The sequence below is a fragment of the Meleagris gallopavo genome, chromosome 10, assembly GCF_905368555.1.
Source record: "Meleagris gallopavo chromosome 10, MGAL_WU_HG_1.1, whole genome shotgun sequence".
Lineage (NCBI taxonomy): Eukaryota > Metazoa > Chordata > Aves > Galliformes > Phasianidae > Meleagris > Meleagris gallopavo.
Window position 1 is genome coordinate 9,236,308 of NC_139413.1, and position 17,562 is coordinate 9,253,869.

General features: G+C 35.1%; 1 protein-coding gene across 4 annotated transcripts in view; it reads left to right on the forward strand.

Annotated features, from left to right (window-relative positions):
• CAMSAP2 (calmodulin regulated spectrin associated protein family member 2) overlaps positions 1–17,562 on the forward strand; it is a 73,184-nt gene that overhangs the window by 28,427 nt on the left and 27,195 nt on the right. For 2 of the 4 annotated variants that reach the window (XM_085232059.1, XM_085232060.1), the window contains exons 3-5: positions 9,031–9,192; positions 9,864–9,947; positions 14,600–14,632. In XM_085232059.1, coding sequence (XP_085088185.1) covers positions 9,031–9,192; positions 9,864–9,947; positions 14,600–14,632 — 279 coding nt within the window. The remainder of the gene's footprint in view (positions 1–9,030; positions 9,193–9,863; positions 9,948–14,599; positions 14,633–17,562) is intronic. The other 2 variants (XM_085232061.1, XM_085232062.1) reach the window with 1 other exon arrangement.

Genomic DNA, 17,562 nt, shown 5'->3' on the forward strand with positions numbered 1-17,562 from the left:
TTTTGTCTAAGGTGCTTAAAGATGCCCGTGCATATCCCCAGTAAACAGCAAAAATATACATTTAAACCAATAAGGATGGCCACCTCAAAAATGAAGGTGAGTGTTTTTCAAAAGAATAAAACATTTGAAAATCCTTCATAACTGAAAGTTCTTCCTAAATGTCTTCACTCAGTAACTGAAGTTTTTTTTTTTTTCCCGCTATTGTATTTTGGCAAGAGTTGCACACACAAGTTTCAGTTGGGAGGTGTGTTTCCTGAGGAAACTGAGTAGAATGTAAAAGCTAAAATCTTACCTTGCGAGATTACAGTTCCAGAACTGTGCATATGAAACCGTATCACCATAATGTTAGGAAATGAAACATTTAAAAAATTGCGTGTAAAGGTGTAAGTTAAAAAAACAGAATGGAGATGACAAATCCTTTTTGGACAAATGTAGGGATGTGTTACACTGGTCTCCACACACAGATTAGAGCTTGCTTCCCCCTTTTCAAAGAGCATCCTGTTTGTATTCCTACTTCGCATGTCGTCTTATAAAACCTTAGGTTTTTTATGATGGGCTGAATTATGCTGCATTGGAGAGTGCATTGCTTATGCTTGCATTAGAGAAGTTGCTGATTTATACTATAAAAAAGACAGCAGTGTGGCACCTTGTAGAGTTCGTTTGTGCTTTGGGTGACTTGCAAGTGTTTGTTTTTTAGCAACAATACTGGATTTTAATTCCACTGACTTTGGCCCTATTGAGTCCTTTTTTTTTTTGTATTGAGAAATGAGGGAACCAAAACTAATTTCCTCTTCTTTTGTAGTGAAGCAAGTGTTGTGTATTTACCATAAATAAATAAATGAAAACAAACAACACCAATTTAAATAATGACATTGAGAATTCAGATTTGTATTCTCTTGCTGAAGGAGAAGAGCTACATAGTCTTTCTGTACATTTTAATTGAACCACTTATTTTTCACGAAGCTGGGACTTTGTACTGAGAAGAAACCAGCTAACTTTGAGATGATGGAAGGCATTAAGTGGTTACTCAAAGAGCTTGTGGATTCTCCATCCCTATTGATACCAATAATGTACCTGCTGAAGCCCCTGAGAAATATGAGCTATTTGGAACTGTTATGAAAAGGACATTGGTCTGAATGACAGCCAGCAGTCACTTCCAACTAAAGCTTTTCTATGATTCAAAGTGTCCTTTCAAATATTATTTCAGTTCTGCTACAGCAAACTGCAGATTATGACCCACGTTATCTCAAACTGATTATCATCCTAAACTGCAGTGTGTAATCATCTTTTCAATATCTGTTGTGTCAGACATAGTAATTGATCAAATCAGTGCATCATATTATTCATCAGTGCAATTAAAACATGATTTTTCTCTTATTTTCAATAGTACCCTGCATGCTTGTTTTTAGAACTTCATTTGTCAGAACCCAAGACCACAGGGCAGTAGAAAAAGATGTTAAGTGCTGAGAATTACATAAAGTTTCATCCCATGTATTACTTTAGGCTGCTGATCTTAATAAATTAGGTATATATAATATATAGGTGTATATATATATATATTTATATATATATTTATGTATATATAATAGATTGGTGTGACTTACACCAGATGGGTATTTGATATTCAGGCTGTGCTTAGACTTTTGTGAGATAGTGGGAGTAGCAAAGTAGTTTCGTATTAAGGAAGTTTCATATTAAGGAAGAAGCAAAACAAAATGCTATGGATCAGAAAGCATGTTATATCAGTTATCTGAGTAACAAGAACTGTAATTTAAAAAGTTACTATCAACAGTTCACAATGAATTAATTAAAAGTCTGGGTTGCAAGGTTTCAAAACTGTGTTGGAATTCCACGATAGCTGTGGGTGGTGTTATCAGTGAAACACACAGCACCTCACACTGTGCTGTGGCTGGGCTAAGTCAAGCATGGTGGAAGACAGGGCTGCACTGACATTTCCGTGAAGTAGTATGCTAGCCATACATCTAAGTTGATTCTGGGACCTCAGCCTTTTCTCTCTGTCCCTTACTGGCTTACATACTTGTAGCACACCACCCAAACGTGAACTCTTCACCCTACTTTCTGTAGCACCCAACTGCTCCTCCATCCCCGTGCTGAAGTGGTAGTTCTCCAGTGTTCCTAAGGCTATATTCCTGAAGCAGATGTTCTGAGGTGAACAGGCTTGGGTGCTCCCTGTGGACAAATACCTCTGGAGGTGTTTTGCTGAGTTGCCAGGGAAGTTAAACTACTGCCTTCAATGTCATTACTATGCTGGTATGAGTGAGTCAGGAAGAAGGAACTACTAATTTGTATATGGTGTACTTGGTTTGCAACCAGAGCCAGTCCTGTTTCCCTTTTTCCCAACTCCTGTATTCTGCGAAGATTGATGGTGATTGTTGTGAAACAAGAAGTCCAGATGGTATTTTGTATTACTACCATTTCATTTAAACCAAAATGTCTAGAGCATAAGAACAAGCAAACAATGCACACATGCAACAAAATAGAAATTGTTTACATGATTTTTGTTTCTGGTTGCTCTGGGAAGGATTTGACAGTGTGATCTAGCAGAATTTTGAATGATCATTTTTAAAAGCGTTAGGGAAATTTAAAGCTAGTGCTATTTATTCTTCTACACATGTATAATTTTGCCTAGTTATCAGTCATTCTGCATTAATTTCTCATTTTAGTTTAACTGATATAATTGCAAATTTTGTTTGGTTTGTTTGAAAAATGAGTGCTTGATGTGAAGACACTCAAGTGCTGATTGCTGGAGTACTCTTGATGTCTGAACGTATATTTATTAAATAGTACAAAAATATAAAATAGGACAAAATAAAAATAGTAAAATAACAGTCATTTGCTGGTTCATGATTCCAGTGCTTATAGCGTAGGTTTTCTTCACTATGAAGAGGTGTGGAGGGGTCAAAGGGCCAAGTCCTACCTGGTTACGTAATTTGAAAAGACTGCTGGAATCTGCTAAGGATTTAATTTGGATTGAGTCAATAGATGAAATCATTAAATTCCATGAGAAGTATAATGAAGAAACCTTAAGCAGAAGAGCGTGTTACCAAAATGCTTAACTCAGCAAGTTTATATACTTAATAATTCCATTTTTAGAAATATTTCCCATGTCAAATGTGTATAGTCAGTCAAATAATGTTTTTGTATATTCTTGGAACCAATTACTAAATGTAAAAATTTAACCAAATATAGAGGGTTATGATAAGTAAGGAGAAAAACCATTACCTTGTAGAACCTGTTAGGACGTGTTTAACGTGACACTGTAATACCTGTTCTTGCTAACCAAGCATCTTGCAGGATGTAAGTGCTTCATGGAAGTGCCGTGAGGTAATGCAACTTGATTGTCGCTTTGCAGGACAAGAATAACGAGAAAATTGGGGTTATTTTGGAATTGTGCTAGGGATGAGTATTGCATGAGGCAAAAGAAGAATTAAGGCCAAAATTTGTCAAATGCCAGAACTGAATACTTCTGACTGTTCTGTTTTGTTGACCAAAACATTTTAAGCTTGCGTTTCACTCATTAAGCGTAGTGGATTGATTTGAGACTTGTGTTATTTAAGTGAAGGTCTTTTGTGGAAAGGTGCCTGGGAATTCAAGATACCACAAACCTTGTTCGTTGAGTGCTGAAGAAAACAGAATTCAGAGCTCTGGGTTAATGCGGTGCTTGAGGACATCACCACTGTGTTTTTAACACAACTGTTTGCTGCTGCTGTTGTCCTGTGTTTAATCCCACATTTGCTCGCTATTCTGTCTCTTACTGTGTCTGCCAGCCACCTGGTATTATTGTCTTTTCTCATTAAGTATGTGTCCTGTGGTGTTCATTCTGCATGGTCCGTATATTGGAGCAGTTAGAAATTCAGTGATGTTTTCCATGGGGATGATCTCTCTTAGCTATTGTTTTCTTCCTTGCTTTGTTTCTTTCCAATTATCTTGGCTATCTCTTAATTAGCAAGGAATCTTTGGTAGTAATCATAACAGGAGGCATAACATTAATTTTAGAACTGACATGCTAGCAGAACAGTAATGAGAATTGCAGTTTTCTTGAGAAATGTTATTTAGAGTTAGCATTATCAGATAACTGCTTTTAGGAATACAGAAAACAGTGAACCTATTTGTAATCTTAGTCCTTCATGAAACATTACCTGAAGATGTTGCATACAAGTCTGTGGAATTTACTCTGTTTGTTACTGTTGACTGCTGAAGTAGCTGTCACCAGTGGTGCGGATGCTGCATGTGAATGCTGGGAAGCAAATTTGTTCTATGCTGTATTTTGATGAGTACCTGCATCTGAAACCTGTTTTCGGTAAGTAGACACCATTGGGTACTGGTGTAGCAATCAGTGTTAAAAAAAAAAAAAAAAAAAAAAAAAAAAAAGGCACAAACATTCTCCCAGCTGATTTTAGAGATCTGATCTCTTCCATTCTTTGTTCAAGTGCCAAATCCAGTGTGGGTAAAATCTTTAGGGAATCTAGATAGATATATATGTTTATTTTACAAGTGCGAAGTACAACTTAAAGGTTTCTTTTCCTAAACATGACCAAATCCCTTCACAAAATTTTTCTCAGAGGATTCTTGAGACACAACCAACTTCCATGAGAACAGAAATACGTATTCCTGTTTACAGAAACGATATCCTGTCCAAATCTAGTCTCTCAAAGTATAGTGAGACTAGGGGAGTGTTTTCAATAGAAAGAAAAATAAAATAAGGACAGACTTAGGATTTTTGTTTGGCATGCTTAGTTTTGCTTTATAAACATGAGGTTAACAATTATATTTTTTACCTTCTTTCTTGTTCTTTTTTCTCCCTTTTTTCTAGTACCATACTGGGAAATTGTTTTAGCTATGATTTCCTAAGGAATCAGGTCAGAAGAAACCTCCTTGCTTTCATCTTTTAGTGGAATACATAACTATGCTTAGTAGTATGTAATAATACCAGATATAATATGCAGTATTTGCCCATGAGTATATGTGTATGTACAATATATATACCTTATGCATAGTACATTTTTTATGAAGTTGTTGGCAGTTCCTGATAGGAGGTGGAGTGAACCAAATAATCAAAGATGAAACAGAAGAAAGCATTAGCAGTGATGCTTCAGGATAATTCTGTAGTTCAGTAAGCTTCTTACTGAACTAATCAGTGTGGAAAAGAAAGCTGTGGAACCTGCATTAAAGCAGCAAAAAATAACCAGTAATTGTATGGGATGATTGAGTTAAGACTCCTGTGTTCTGTGCAGGGTGTAGCTGAGAAAAACAAAACTGTGTTTGTCTTGAAAAAGAAAAAAAAAATACACTTCAAAATGGAGCATTTTTTTAATGCATAATAGTGTGCCATGTAAGATCTCACTACTTTGCATCATTGTAGTGAAATGATCAAAGAAGGAGAAGGCTTCTCTTGGGAACTTAATTACTATTCAAACTTTTTTTTCCAGGACTTCAACAGTTATGCAGATAAACCTTGTGTTTTAAACAATGGGGTACTGTTTGTGTAACACAGTTTTTAGTTTAGTTTTTTTTTGTTTAGCATAATGAATTAGAAGATGGAAAAGAATGTAGCTTGCATGACTTTTTCTCAGATAAGGGGGGAGAAAAAACAGTGGAACTGTGTGTGGAATTAATTCTTTTTGTACAATTATTTTAGATGTAAGTTACATGCGATTTGATTGCTTTCAGTTCCCTGGGGAAAAAAAAATCCGTAACTGGTAATTTCGATCAGGAATGATCTGAAAATAAAATTGGCAAAAATAGCAAATCTGTGAGTTGTTTCTTGGGATTATAGTTTCAAGTTGACCAATTTTTTTCTTTTCATTATTATTTTAATATTCCCCTTTGAATGTCTTCTATGAGTTATAAGAAAAATAAATTGATGGGACTTCTGAGACTTTGAAGATACCTTTATGTGGTAGCTTATTTAAAACAGAGCTGACATGGATCCCATCAGTGTGCAGAAGGTTGATTCAACCTTGTTTTGATAGTAACAGACTGTTGGCAAGGGTCATCTTTTCATTGCTGCATCTGTTTGCACAAGTAGTTTGCAGTTTTTAAATTATTTGCTGGAAACACTGAAAATATGCGATTTGGCTAGCTAACTGTAATTAATTATATTTTCTTAATGCATTTGTAATGTATTGAGAATATTGGTAGGCAGAAGCCAATTGAATACAGAGTGATACTTTTTGAACTCTGCTACATTGCTTTTCTTTCCAATCAGACACTTAATAAAATGCTGAAACTGTGTAAAATGTGTTAATGTGTGAGTGTAATACATGGATTTCATTTTTAAGATGTGACTTCAATTAAGTAGTAGATCTTCTGTCAACTCTGTAGTGGAGTGAAGGGCACTACTTCTTTTTTGTCAATTTGAGTTGTATAGCACAGTGTAATAAGTTTACTTTATTCAAATCGTGTTCTCAGCAATTTTCTGTTATTATAGGTACTGTAGGTACTGGCTTTTACTAATATGTGAATAGTCTGTTTACCAGTTTGTTTCTACATGTATCAATACTTTCCATAATGAGGGTTAAGTTTGCTGCAGTACTAAGCTGTTTGTATTTTTTAGATGCTTCTTCATCACCTAATTCTGAAGTCTCTGAACCAGGCTGCTCAGTTAACTTCAGTATCTTAATAACATTCCAACAGAAAGGGCAACCTGGTCTGCTCTGTATCTTGGACTTAAAGTATGTGTTGGAACAAGTCTTTGACCTTCCCACAGCTTTGGAGTATATCGAAGAGCATGTTTATACTGTTAGGCTCAAGTTCTTATCTGTGGAGCTAGCTTGGGCTCTGAACCAGTCAATGGTCTTCTTTTCAAGTGAGAAAGTGTGAGCATGCATCCAAATGAAAGACTCTCAGCACCTTGGGTGTAGATCTTTAAAGCCTTCTGTTCCACATCGATGTGAATTGTGTATTGTCCTTAGCAGAGAAGCTGTAATGTGTTAAGGAACAGGCCAGGGTGTCCTTGCCATTTGTTACCACAGGTACTGGAGGCTGAGAAGCAAGTCGTCTTCAGCTTCTAAATCTGCAGTGAAGCAAGTGGTATGGCTGTGTTTGTGAACTGACTTAACATCCTCTTCCTTCCTGGACAAATGTGAAGACTGTTCAGCTGAGAAACTGGCTTTGTCTTTGGGGAATCTGATCTGTGCATCTCCTGAGGTAGCTGCTAAAGTTTCTGGGGAAGGTGGCTGAGGAGAGAGGTTGTGTGGGCTGGCATTAGCTTCTTGTAGGAAGAGACAGGCACCAATGCTTTGTGATGCTTGAATACGGGATGACTTCGGTATGGATCTCTATCTTGTAACACGTGTGCCTGTGAAGACCTGAGACCTTTTTGCTGATGTGTTTTTGGTTTGCAAAGCAGCAGCGGGCAGCTGATGCTGAAAGAGAGATGATGAAAAAAAAAAAAAAAAAAAAAAACCTTGTGGATGACTGGTTGTTCCGTTAATAGATAATGCACACCCACTAATAGATATGTGTATAAGACATAGATATGTCCAAATCACAGCTCCAGCAGCGCCTTGGAGGCTGTGTCAGTGCTGGGGCAGAGCCCTGCAGTCAGTCAGCTGTGCAGGTGCTGGGCAGGAGGAGCGCTGGTTGCCAGCCAGCACGCTGCTGTGCGGGCAGCACCCACACTGTGGCAGGCAGGGAGGCTCCTGGGTGTAAGGTGTAAGAGCACTGACTGTTGCCAGGAAGGTTTGCTATCAGGAACAGTTTCATGAAAATACGTAGTTAGTATCTAAGGAATAATCTGCCTTTTTTTTGTCAAAGAAAGCAGCTTAGCTGCATAAAAAAAATGGTATTTACTTATTGCTGTTTGATTCTAAGGGCAGCACCATAACATTCTTCACAATAAGGGCAGCAAGAAACCTGAATCTGTTCATCTTTTTCCCGCTGGGAATTTTGGAATAAATGTGTCCACTGCCTCAACTGCAGTGAGGAGAACATATTGCTGCCTGACTCATGGGGTTTGCTGCTGTTGCCATGGCTGTAGAAGCTATCCTGTGAAATGTTTATGTGCATATTTTTTAATAGAATTGAACAGAGCTGGTCAGTATTAACAAGTGTTTGGGGTCTTTGTTTTCAACGAGAGATGTGTTTAAAAGCAGCATGTTCAGAAATACTGTCTTGGGAAATCATTTTGGTTTAGGGGAAATGTTGTTCCTTAACACTTAGAAAGCATGTTGTGAAGCAGATGCAAATCTCTTAAGCGCTGCCTCTACAAACTGGCATTGTTTTCTTATTTGGTCATGAGAATCTAATGAAAATCCTGGTTGCTTATTTACTTAAATTTTTTTTACAAACTATGAAATAGACATGGTCTTTCAGTATATGGAGACATCTGTGTTAACAGAAGCCATGTTTTATTTATCAGTATGTGCCTATTTTAAACATAGTGGTGTGTTTGGTGTGTGTTTAGCTACATCTATGTTAGAGAATGAGTTTGGTAGAAGAAAAATAGTTGTTTTCTATCACATTGCTTTTTAGTTATGTTAATGTAATTGTGTCTTCTTCCTGGATTATGATTTGAAAAACATGTGAACTTGCACTTATGCAGCAATATAATGATAATTGATTGAAGGTTACTTTCCAGCCAGTCTGTTTTTATTTCCAGTAAAGTAACATTGATCAGGCCAGGGGGATTATTTTCACTAAGGAGATTTCAGAAGACTTCTTAGGCTTTGTTGAAACATCAAGTTGATGTAATGTTTATATCATGAAAATTGTTTTTTTTCTTTCCATTTGTGTTTCTTTACTTTTGATGTTAGTTTTATTGCACGAGTTACTTTAATTTATGGTGAGCGTTTTGTTTTTTGCTTTGTCTTGCTTTCTCAAATCTGTTGTGCATGTTTCTTTTTGGTTCATTGTTTGGTTTTGATTCAAAAACTGAAAACCAGACAGAAAACTTATAACATTTACAGTTTTGGTCCCTGTATGCATCTGGCTATGTTAGCAAACAGTACGTAAGAAAATGGAATTTCAATGTGCATAATAATTAGGCATTACTATTTCTCTTTGTAGAGTGCTCATTTGGCTATGATCGATACTCTTATGATGGCTTATACTGTCGAGATGGTCAGCGTTGAGAAAGTGATTGCATGCACTCAGCAGTATTCATCCTTTTTCCAAGCTACAGATCTACCTTATGACATAGAGGATGCTGTCATGTTCTGGATAAACAAGGTATGAACAATGGAAAAGCAATCCATGATTTTATTTGTAGTCTGTAGGATTGTATTAGAGATGAGTGGATAGAGATATGTATATACATAGGTGTATCTGACAGGGACTGTTTTTCATTTGCTGTTTGTGGATAACAGAAAGAGAAGTTTGCAGAAATCAGTTCAACTAGTTATGTGAACTAGATAAATGAGAAGTCGAAATTAAATAGAATAATATAACTTGCATATGGCAGGTTAACAGTTGCTGTCATGTTGCGATAGCGTGTTGGCTGGTTGAGTGTCTCTGGTTGGCTATGTCAAAAGAACTAATTTCTTATTCTGTAATTTATCATGATTTAAAAGCAAAGTGTTCTGTTTATGTTTGAACACATATTGCTTGAGATTGTTTATCTTCACCACATAATCAAATCAAATGACAGCAATACATTCTTAATCAAATGCAATTAAGCATAATAAAGGGCATAGTTGTTAATACAGCATAAAGCTAAACATAAGTGACCTAGACTGCAGCTGAAATGTTGACATTTGCAGGTTACATTTCACAGCTATGGAATCAGACATATCTGTTAAATCTTTTCAGCAAACTTAGCATAGTGATTTAAAGACCTTAAGAAAACTTGCAATTTCCACAACTTGTTTCTCGGACCATGGAATAAGCTTTTTTGTCTGTAGGTAAATGAACATTTGAAAGACATAATGGAACAGGAACAAAAACTTAAGGAGCATCACAGTGCAGAATCTGCAGGAGGTCAGAAGGTATGTGCTGGAGTTGAAATAATTATATCGAGGACAAGCATTCATTGTAAATAACAGTTAATTAGATATGCTATGTACTAGTAAATTTGCAAACACTGAGCTTTTTAACTGTTTGTTACAGAATGCAAGTTTTTAGTTTTCATAGTCATAGAATATAGTGAATTGGAAGGGACACACAAGGATCACCCTATTTCTTTCTTAAACTAGTTTCATGATTTCCATGAAGTTATTCCTTTCAAATGTAACAATAGTGAAGTTGCACTTTTTATTCCCAGTTGTCCTTCATGACAATTCAGTTTTTGACAGCAAGAAGACATCTGTTACAGTGGTTGTAAGAAACTGATTAAGATTAATAAATACTTCCTAGATAATTTCAAAATGCAGTTGAGTCAACTGTGAAAAGGGAAAGCATATTTTATGCATGTTTTTTTAAAGTTCACCCTTGTGAATCACATGCATCTCAAAAGATAAATCTGCATGTGGCATCATGGGAAGGATTGCTTTATGATCCAAGATGTTTATTCCAACTTTGTTAATGTGAACAATAAAAGTTGTTTAATACGTTTTCCTAAAAGGGTGTGGGTATTTTGTTTTTGTTTGTTTGTGGAGTTCAGTTAATAAAATAGCATTATGCCCATTTAAATGTGGAAAGATTGCATGCAGTTCCAGAGTAAATAAATTTGCATGTTTAATATGTTTTTGGATAACTCTATCCTAGCTGAAAATAAGATAAAGGAAGTACTTTTGAAAGATGTGAATAGTTTTTGAAATCCATGTGCATTAGAATCTTAATATGGTTAATAGCAGTGATGGAAAAAGGGGAAAAAAAAAAAAAGCCCACATGTATAAGAGCAATTACATAAAAATTATCATTATTTGTAAACAAAAAAAATCAGTAATGTTTATTCTCACTTAAATTATAATTCATGTTTTGTTAGGAGTGTCAAGATAAAATTTGTATTTGTCATTCTTCTTGAATTAACTGTTGAAATAGACTGCATGGTCCATAACTATATCCCATAAATAAACCCGGTGGACTGAAAAAATTGCCTGAAGTTAGTGTGAGCATTTGTGATGGTTTTGTTGTATGAATTATCAATCTCTAACATAGAACCTATTCTGTTGACCACATTACAAATGCAGTTGCAAAATAGCAATCATTCGACTGTTGACAAATAATGGAAAAAATTATAATTCTTTCTATATATACACCGAGTTTTAGATAGTATTGTTCCAGGTACATGTTAGGTTACTTGTCTTGGTGTGAGACTCAGCAGCATGAATTACATTGTCAGGTATTCCGTGCTATGAGTATATATTGGTATACCTTTATCTATTAGCTGGAAAACTTAATGTGGGTAAAACATCAGGCTCCACTTGACCCCTGGATGTCTCTTCTGCTAGCAGGAGTTCATTGCAGATTATATTGCAGGTTGGTTTGTTGTTGTTTATTTACAAATACCATTTGTACAGAAAGATTCAAGACTGCAATGACAAGTGGAATCTGCTTTTAGAAAATAAGCATAGGATCTGAAACACTGAGTCACTTTTAATTGTATTTAAGGAATTTAAATCTTTTTTTGTATGCAGAAAGATGGTAACATTCAGATGGTAACTCAGATTGTTAGGTTTTCTTTGAGAAACACTGGTCTGTTCAACTGATGATTAACTGTTTTGTGTTTTTTTTTTGATGTAACCATATTTACCAAATGAGATTTAGAAAACATATTAAACATATGCCTAAAATAGGTATTTCCTAACTGCAAATGATACTGAATGCAAACTTTCCACAGAAAACTATGAAGAAAATCTTTTATAAATCAGTTGTTCGTATTTTCTGTTAAACCATGAAGAGACTCGTGTCAAGCATCTGCTAGCATTTATCTTCAGACTACAGTGTCTGTTATTTGTCTCCATATTCCATCAGCTCATGCGTTCTTCTTTTTATAGTACGAAATCAGTGACATGTCCTGTTACTATATGGCATTGACCCTCCCTCTCAATATCTCAGCAAGGCTGTGAAAAAACTGACTGTAATTTTTTGTATGAGATTTGGCTATTAGTGAAATGTGTACAGTTTCTTGTCTGAGCGCTTATTAGTGCGGTTTTCCCTTATTATTTTATTCTATCTTATGCCTGGGTTTAGTTACCATCAGTAATCTTTACTAAATTGAAAAGGGGATGGATGGGTTTGATCACTGCCATTGTATAAACCAAAATAATGTAATTACACACTTTACAGCTTCCTGGAGAAACTAATTGATAGTTCTACATGTTTACTGCAGCTTAGTGTTCTCAGGCCGAGTCTCTATTTTTTTAATTCAGGTTTGTCATACTACTCACGTGGTAACAAGTTTCTAAAGGTGATGATTCCTTTCTAAAAATTTAACTGATTTTGCAGTCTTTCTTCTGCTCTGGCCCAACTCCTTCAGAACTTTGTTTTAGCATTTCTAAGCTGTGATCGGGTTTTGAACCAAACCAAGTTTAGTTAACAATGTCTTATATGCTGAATGAGAGAGGTGGCCAAACTACCACGCAAAGAATAGGTCATTCTTGTGATTAGGATGAGCCCTTCTTAATTTCTGGCCAAGAATCAGCAAAGCTCAATATTGGAAAACTGAAATCAAGATAATGAGTAAACTCCTTAATTTTTTTCTAATCTCTAGTGTGATAAAACCTTTAAATGTATGTTATAAGAAAGACATTGAACATAATGCCTTACCTTGTTGAAAATCTGTTGTGAGCTTTCTTGTAATAAATAGTAAATCTCTGTATTGCTAAAAGAAAAAGTGAAGTATCATATAAATAAATGATACAGCTTGTAAGACAGACTTAACTATTTCTGAATAGTTGCAAATAGTATTAACAGATTATGAGATTGCTTTTGTTTTCCTTCACTTTCTTCTGCTGCTAGCTTCCTGTAGAAGATAAGAGAGGAAGGAGTATGTATGCTTTTTAGCTCCAGGTAGTCCCCTGTGGATCTTGATCTGCTGGTGCTTTGTGGTCATCTCATCTGTTTCTGGTAGAGTCTCTGCATCTTTCAGAATTAGGATTTGAAGTTTTGTAGTAGCTTTGGTTTTCAGGCTTCAGTTGAAAAATATGTTGTAAATGTACAGTTGCACTTGTTAAACTAATGACTTTCAGTGAAATCAGAGCTTTCTCTTAAACTGTTGTGTGTCTCTTTTGTGATTTAGACTGAGTCAACATTTAGCAAAATCAATGCAAATGCCCTGAGAAAAACAAATTTCAGAGTATTTACCCCAAGACTTGAACTCTTTAAACATTTAAAAATTGGTTTAAGCAGTGCAACTTCTTGTGCGAAGGTAAAACACTAACACTATAGTTCCACAATCATTTAAATTTATTGTAAGTCCCCACTGCTAGCAAAAGTTAACCCATCAAGAAGATGGCTTTGGAGCAGGATGAACTTTCTTATCTACTTAATGCACAGCTGCATGAGTACTAATGATGGTACAAAGAAGAGAGCAGGAACAAGAGCCTGATGAAGGGCATGACTTCCGTTGGTTGTTTTTTTTTTTTTTGGCACCATAGGATGAATTTATGCAGAGTTAAATTTATGTTGGAATCATTTTTAAAACTTGATTTGTAGGAGATAAAAGAATCTTCTTGTAAGACTGCAGGTTTTCACCGAAGACTGTTTTTAATTTTCTCATGAGGGGGAAAAAAAAAAACAGAAAAAAAAAACCATGAAATCAAGTCAGGATTACCTTGTAAGGTTTTTTTTTAGTGACTGATCAATACTTAGTAATTTTCATAATAATAATTTTGTTTCTGTTCATACGAAGTACAAGCTTGAGAGGCACTGAATTCCCATTGTGTTGTTCCAAGGGATTTCAGCTTTTCTTTATCTGTTCAAGTACAGAAAGATCCACCAACAGTATGTTTCACCTTACGTTTTTAGGTCAAATATGTATTTTTGATAATGTGTCAGTTCAGAATTGTATATACCAATTCTGATCATTTCTCTGTGAATAGTAAAATCACCTTCTGCATTTCAGGTCATTGCACATCATGCAGCTGATGCTAATATGATTTGTCATTGCAAAAATATAACTGCTTGCACCTCTTGTTCTGAAAACTGCTATATGACTGTTCAAAAATATTCTAAGCTTTATAAACCTGTTTGGCTTTGAAGTGACTAATGCAAACTTCACTGCAATTGGTTGTAATGTACTACAGCGTGTTTATACCTTTTTTTTCATTGCTTTAGCTTCCCTGCTTCTCCATATACGCTGCTGGAGTTCATTTTGATACTTGTGAAATCATAACTTCAAGTCTCAAATGAATTCTTTAGTCAGATTGCATATTCAGGGTACAACTACATGTGTGAAAGCACTTAACAGAACTGCATTGATATGACAATCTTATCTATTTATGTGGGAAAATGATAATGTTGATCTACTAAGACTGAAGATGCATATTTCTACGGTATTATTTGTGCTAATGAGTTGACTATACAGTGACTATAGTGCTCTAATGTTTATCATTAAATTATAATTTACTGTTACACAAAATGAGAATGTTGAAGAAAATTGCTTTGTAAAAATGGTGAAATCTGATAAATTGTTCCTGTTTTTTTTTTTCTTTGCTTTCTGCTTTTATTCTTTTTTTTCCTACTGCTTCCTCTGAAGTCTCCTACCAAATGGTATTGGAAACTGGTTCCTGTAAGTTTGCCCAACTGCTTCACTTTGATCAACTAGCTTATTTTGGGAATGGCTTTGTCCATGTCATGCTGGTCTAATTATTCATTTCATTTGTCTCTTTGAGATAATTTGTTAAGAGATTAAGAGATTACTCTGAAAAGGTGTTCATAATAAAGATAAAGAAACAAAGTAACCCTCAAGCACCCTGCTTTGCAAGGCAGTCTGTGCAAGTTAAGTGAAAGATATGATGCTGGGTGAGATTTACCATTGCTTTGGTGTAAGCTGATTCTACCAGTTGTTAACTTTTTTCAAAATAGTTTCTCAAAGAATTCCAGTAAGTATATGCTATTTTATATTGACTCTTAAAAAAAAAAAAAAAAAAAAAAAAAAAAAACCTTGCAGAAATGATTATTGATTGCTGTTTGTATATGGAAACTGAAACTTTCTGATGCACTTTAATGTGCAATCATTTCACCATTTGTCTAAAATTCCTTATTTTTGTTACTGATTTAAGATTTAAGATTCTCTTTCTACAGAAAGTAATAAAAAACAATCTATTGATAATGAGACCATAATTTCATTAACAGCAGTGAAAGTGACTAGTTCTATGTACTATTAAACTTTGTTTTCCCTTTGTTGCATTTCTGTGGGGTTATCATTCTCATACAATAACTTGCCCCTGAAATGCACTCCTATCATTAATTCTACAACAGGTTTTGCAATATGGATAACATCTTTCCATGGAGAGGCATGCGCTGTTTGGCTTGGGAATAAGCTAGTCAGTTGTTTAGATACATGCAGAACTGCATATTTCTGGTCCAAATTCCAGAGAACTAATCCTTATGGCTTCAATCTGAGGATTATCAAGTAATTGATTTAACAGTTGCTCAGGTCGTGGTTATCGTAACTAGTAAAAGATTGCTCGTACTTTGCAAGGAGAATTAAATAACAAGGCAGCTGCATGTAGGCAGCACCAGAGATGTGTGCATGGTGTTCCTGGTGTTGAGATTAAAAAAATGAGTCAAAAGGTTCAAGCACACTTTTCAGTAAACGAATCAGTATATAATTTCTTAATAATTTGTGTCCTACCAGCAATTTCTCTGTAATGCTCTCAATTACAATTGTGACATTTATACACACAAAGACTCTGTTCTTCACAGTATAATCCATTAACTTAATTTTGGAATTAAATGGAGGGAATAATGGAGGGGGAAAAAAGGAAAAGCTTTTTACTGATTTACAGAAAATGAAGCACACTTTTGTTGATGTTGTTCTATTGATACAAAGAAGTGGCTACTTCACAGTAGTTTCAGAATGTTTTTATTTTTGTCTATAGCATTAGTTAAGTAAACTAACTTGATTGAAAATTGAAACCTGTAACCTAAATTCACCTGCCTGCTGTCCATAAGCAACTTGCACTGGAGGTATTTACATTGAGCATGTTACTTGAGTAGAGATACAATTGAAACCCTAGTGCTACTCTTAATACAGTAGGAGAGCAGTGGCTCAAATGTTCTGTTAGTTCAACCACTTGTCTCATCTCTTCACCTTACATAGTGCAGATGTTCAATAGTGGGATAGGTCTCAGCATGTTGGCAGCTGGAAAGTTACCCTGAGAAGTGAATTTATAGCACATTACCAAAGGTGAAGGCATGAGTGTTTCTTTTTAATGATTACCTCAGAATACACGAGCACTTCAGAGTAGCTGATGGGCTTTTAGTTTTTAGCTAACCTTGTTCATATGCCAGTGTCTTAACTACACTGAGATTGGTTTCTATAGAACCTCAGAAACAAGATTTGTATTAGCATTTATGTTTTAATGAGCGCTACGGCATTAAAATATATGTAGAGGTTTGTTTGTCTCTTATGCATTATTGCATCCATATTTACTAGCAAAGATTACTACTGAATAGAAGGCTTTCTTCAAATGGAAGTTAATTAAAAATGCAGTGCAACTACCAGTGTCTTCTGTTTTTCGATATAATTTCTTATCTTTTCTGCTAAATTGAAACACTATGCTTGTTATACCTTAATGAACCTAGCATGGCAGGTTATATTTGTTTATTTTCCTGATACGCTTGGTGTACTCTGCAGTGAATTAAGTCCTCTTTCTAGGTTCACTTTAATGATTTGACACAGTTTCCATGCACTATTCGTAAGGCTACTTTGAGGCATCCTTGAAGTGACAGCAGCCTTTCACAGAATTTACTATGCAAGACCATTGCATTATTAATTTAAAATATTTTTCAGTACTCCATTAAAAAGATGACATTTAAAAAGAATATATAAAATATTACAGAACTACTTGGGCCATAATTTTAGAGTCCATGTATGTCCTGTGTCTTCTAACATTATTCTGTAATTAAATCATAATACTTAACTGACTTAGTTTTAGTCATTTAGGCTGTGGGAGGGAAAGTGCAGAGACCTATTCATGTTGTATTTGAAACTTAAAGGATTTTTATCATAGTTTATCATAGTATTGCCTGAGAGTGAAAAAAGAAACTTTCAGTGCAAGCAAATTGGCCTGTTTTCTCATGTTTAACACGAGAAGAATTGTTAGTAATACATTTACTGTTAGTGAATACTTAGCATAACATGCAAAATACTTGATGCAAATACCAGTCCATTTCGAATATGAAGACAAACTCGCCATTTTTAATTGGCTACTATTTATTAATTAACCAATTACTAATATTAATTTGCTAAAGTATATGTTTCCCGGGCTTAATAGAAGCCCTTAATTTTCCTAGAACAGATATCTTGTATTATTAGACTAGACTTGTGCTTCTTGGCCTTTTAGAAGACACTAATATGCACTACAGATAATTCCCCTGTCATCCTTAAAAGAAATCTAGAGACAGTAAGTATAGCCTTCAGGGTTAGTCTGTGGTTCTACAGGCTTTTTTTTTTTTTTTTTTTTTCTAACCAACAAAGCTAGATGACACAGT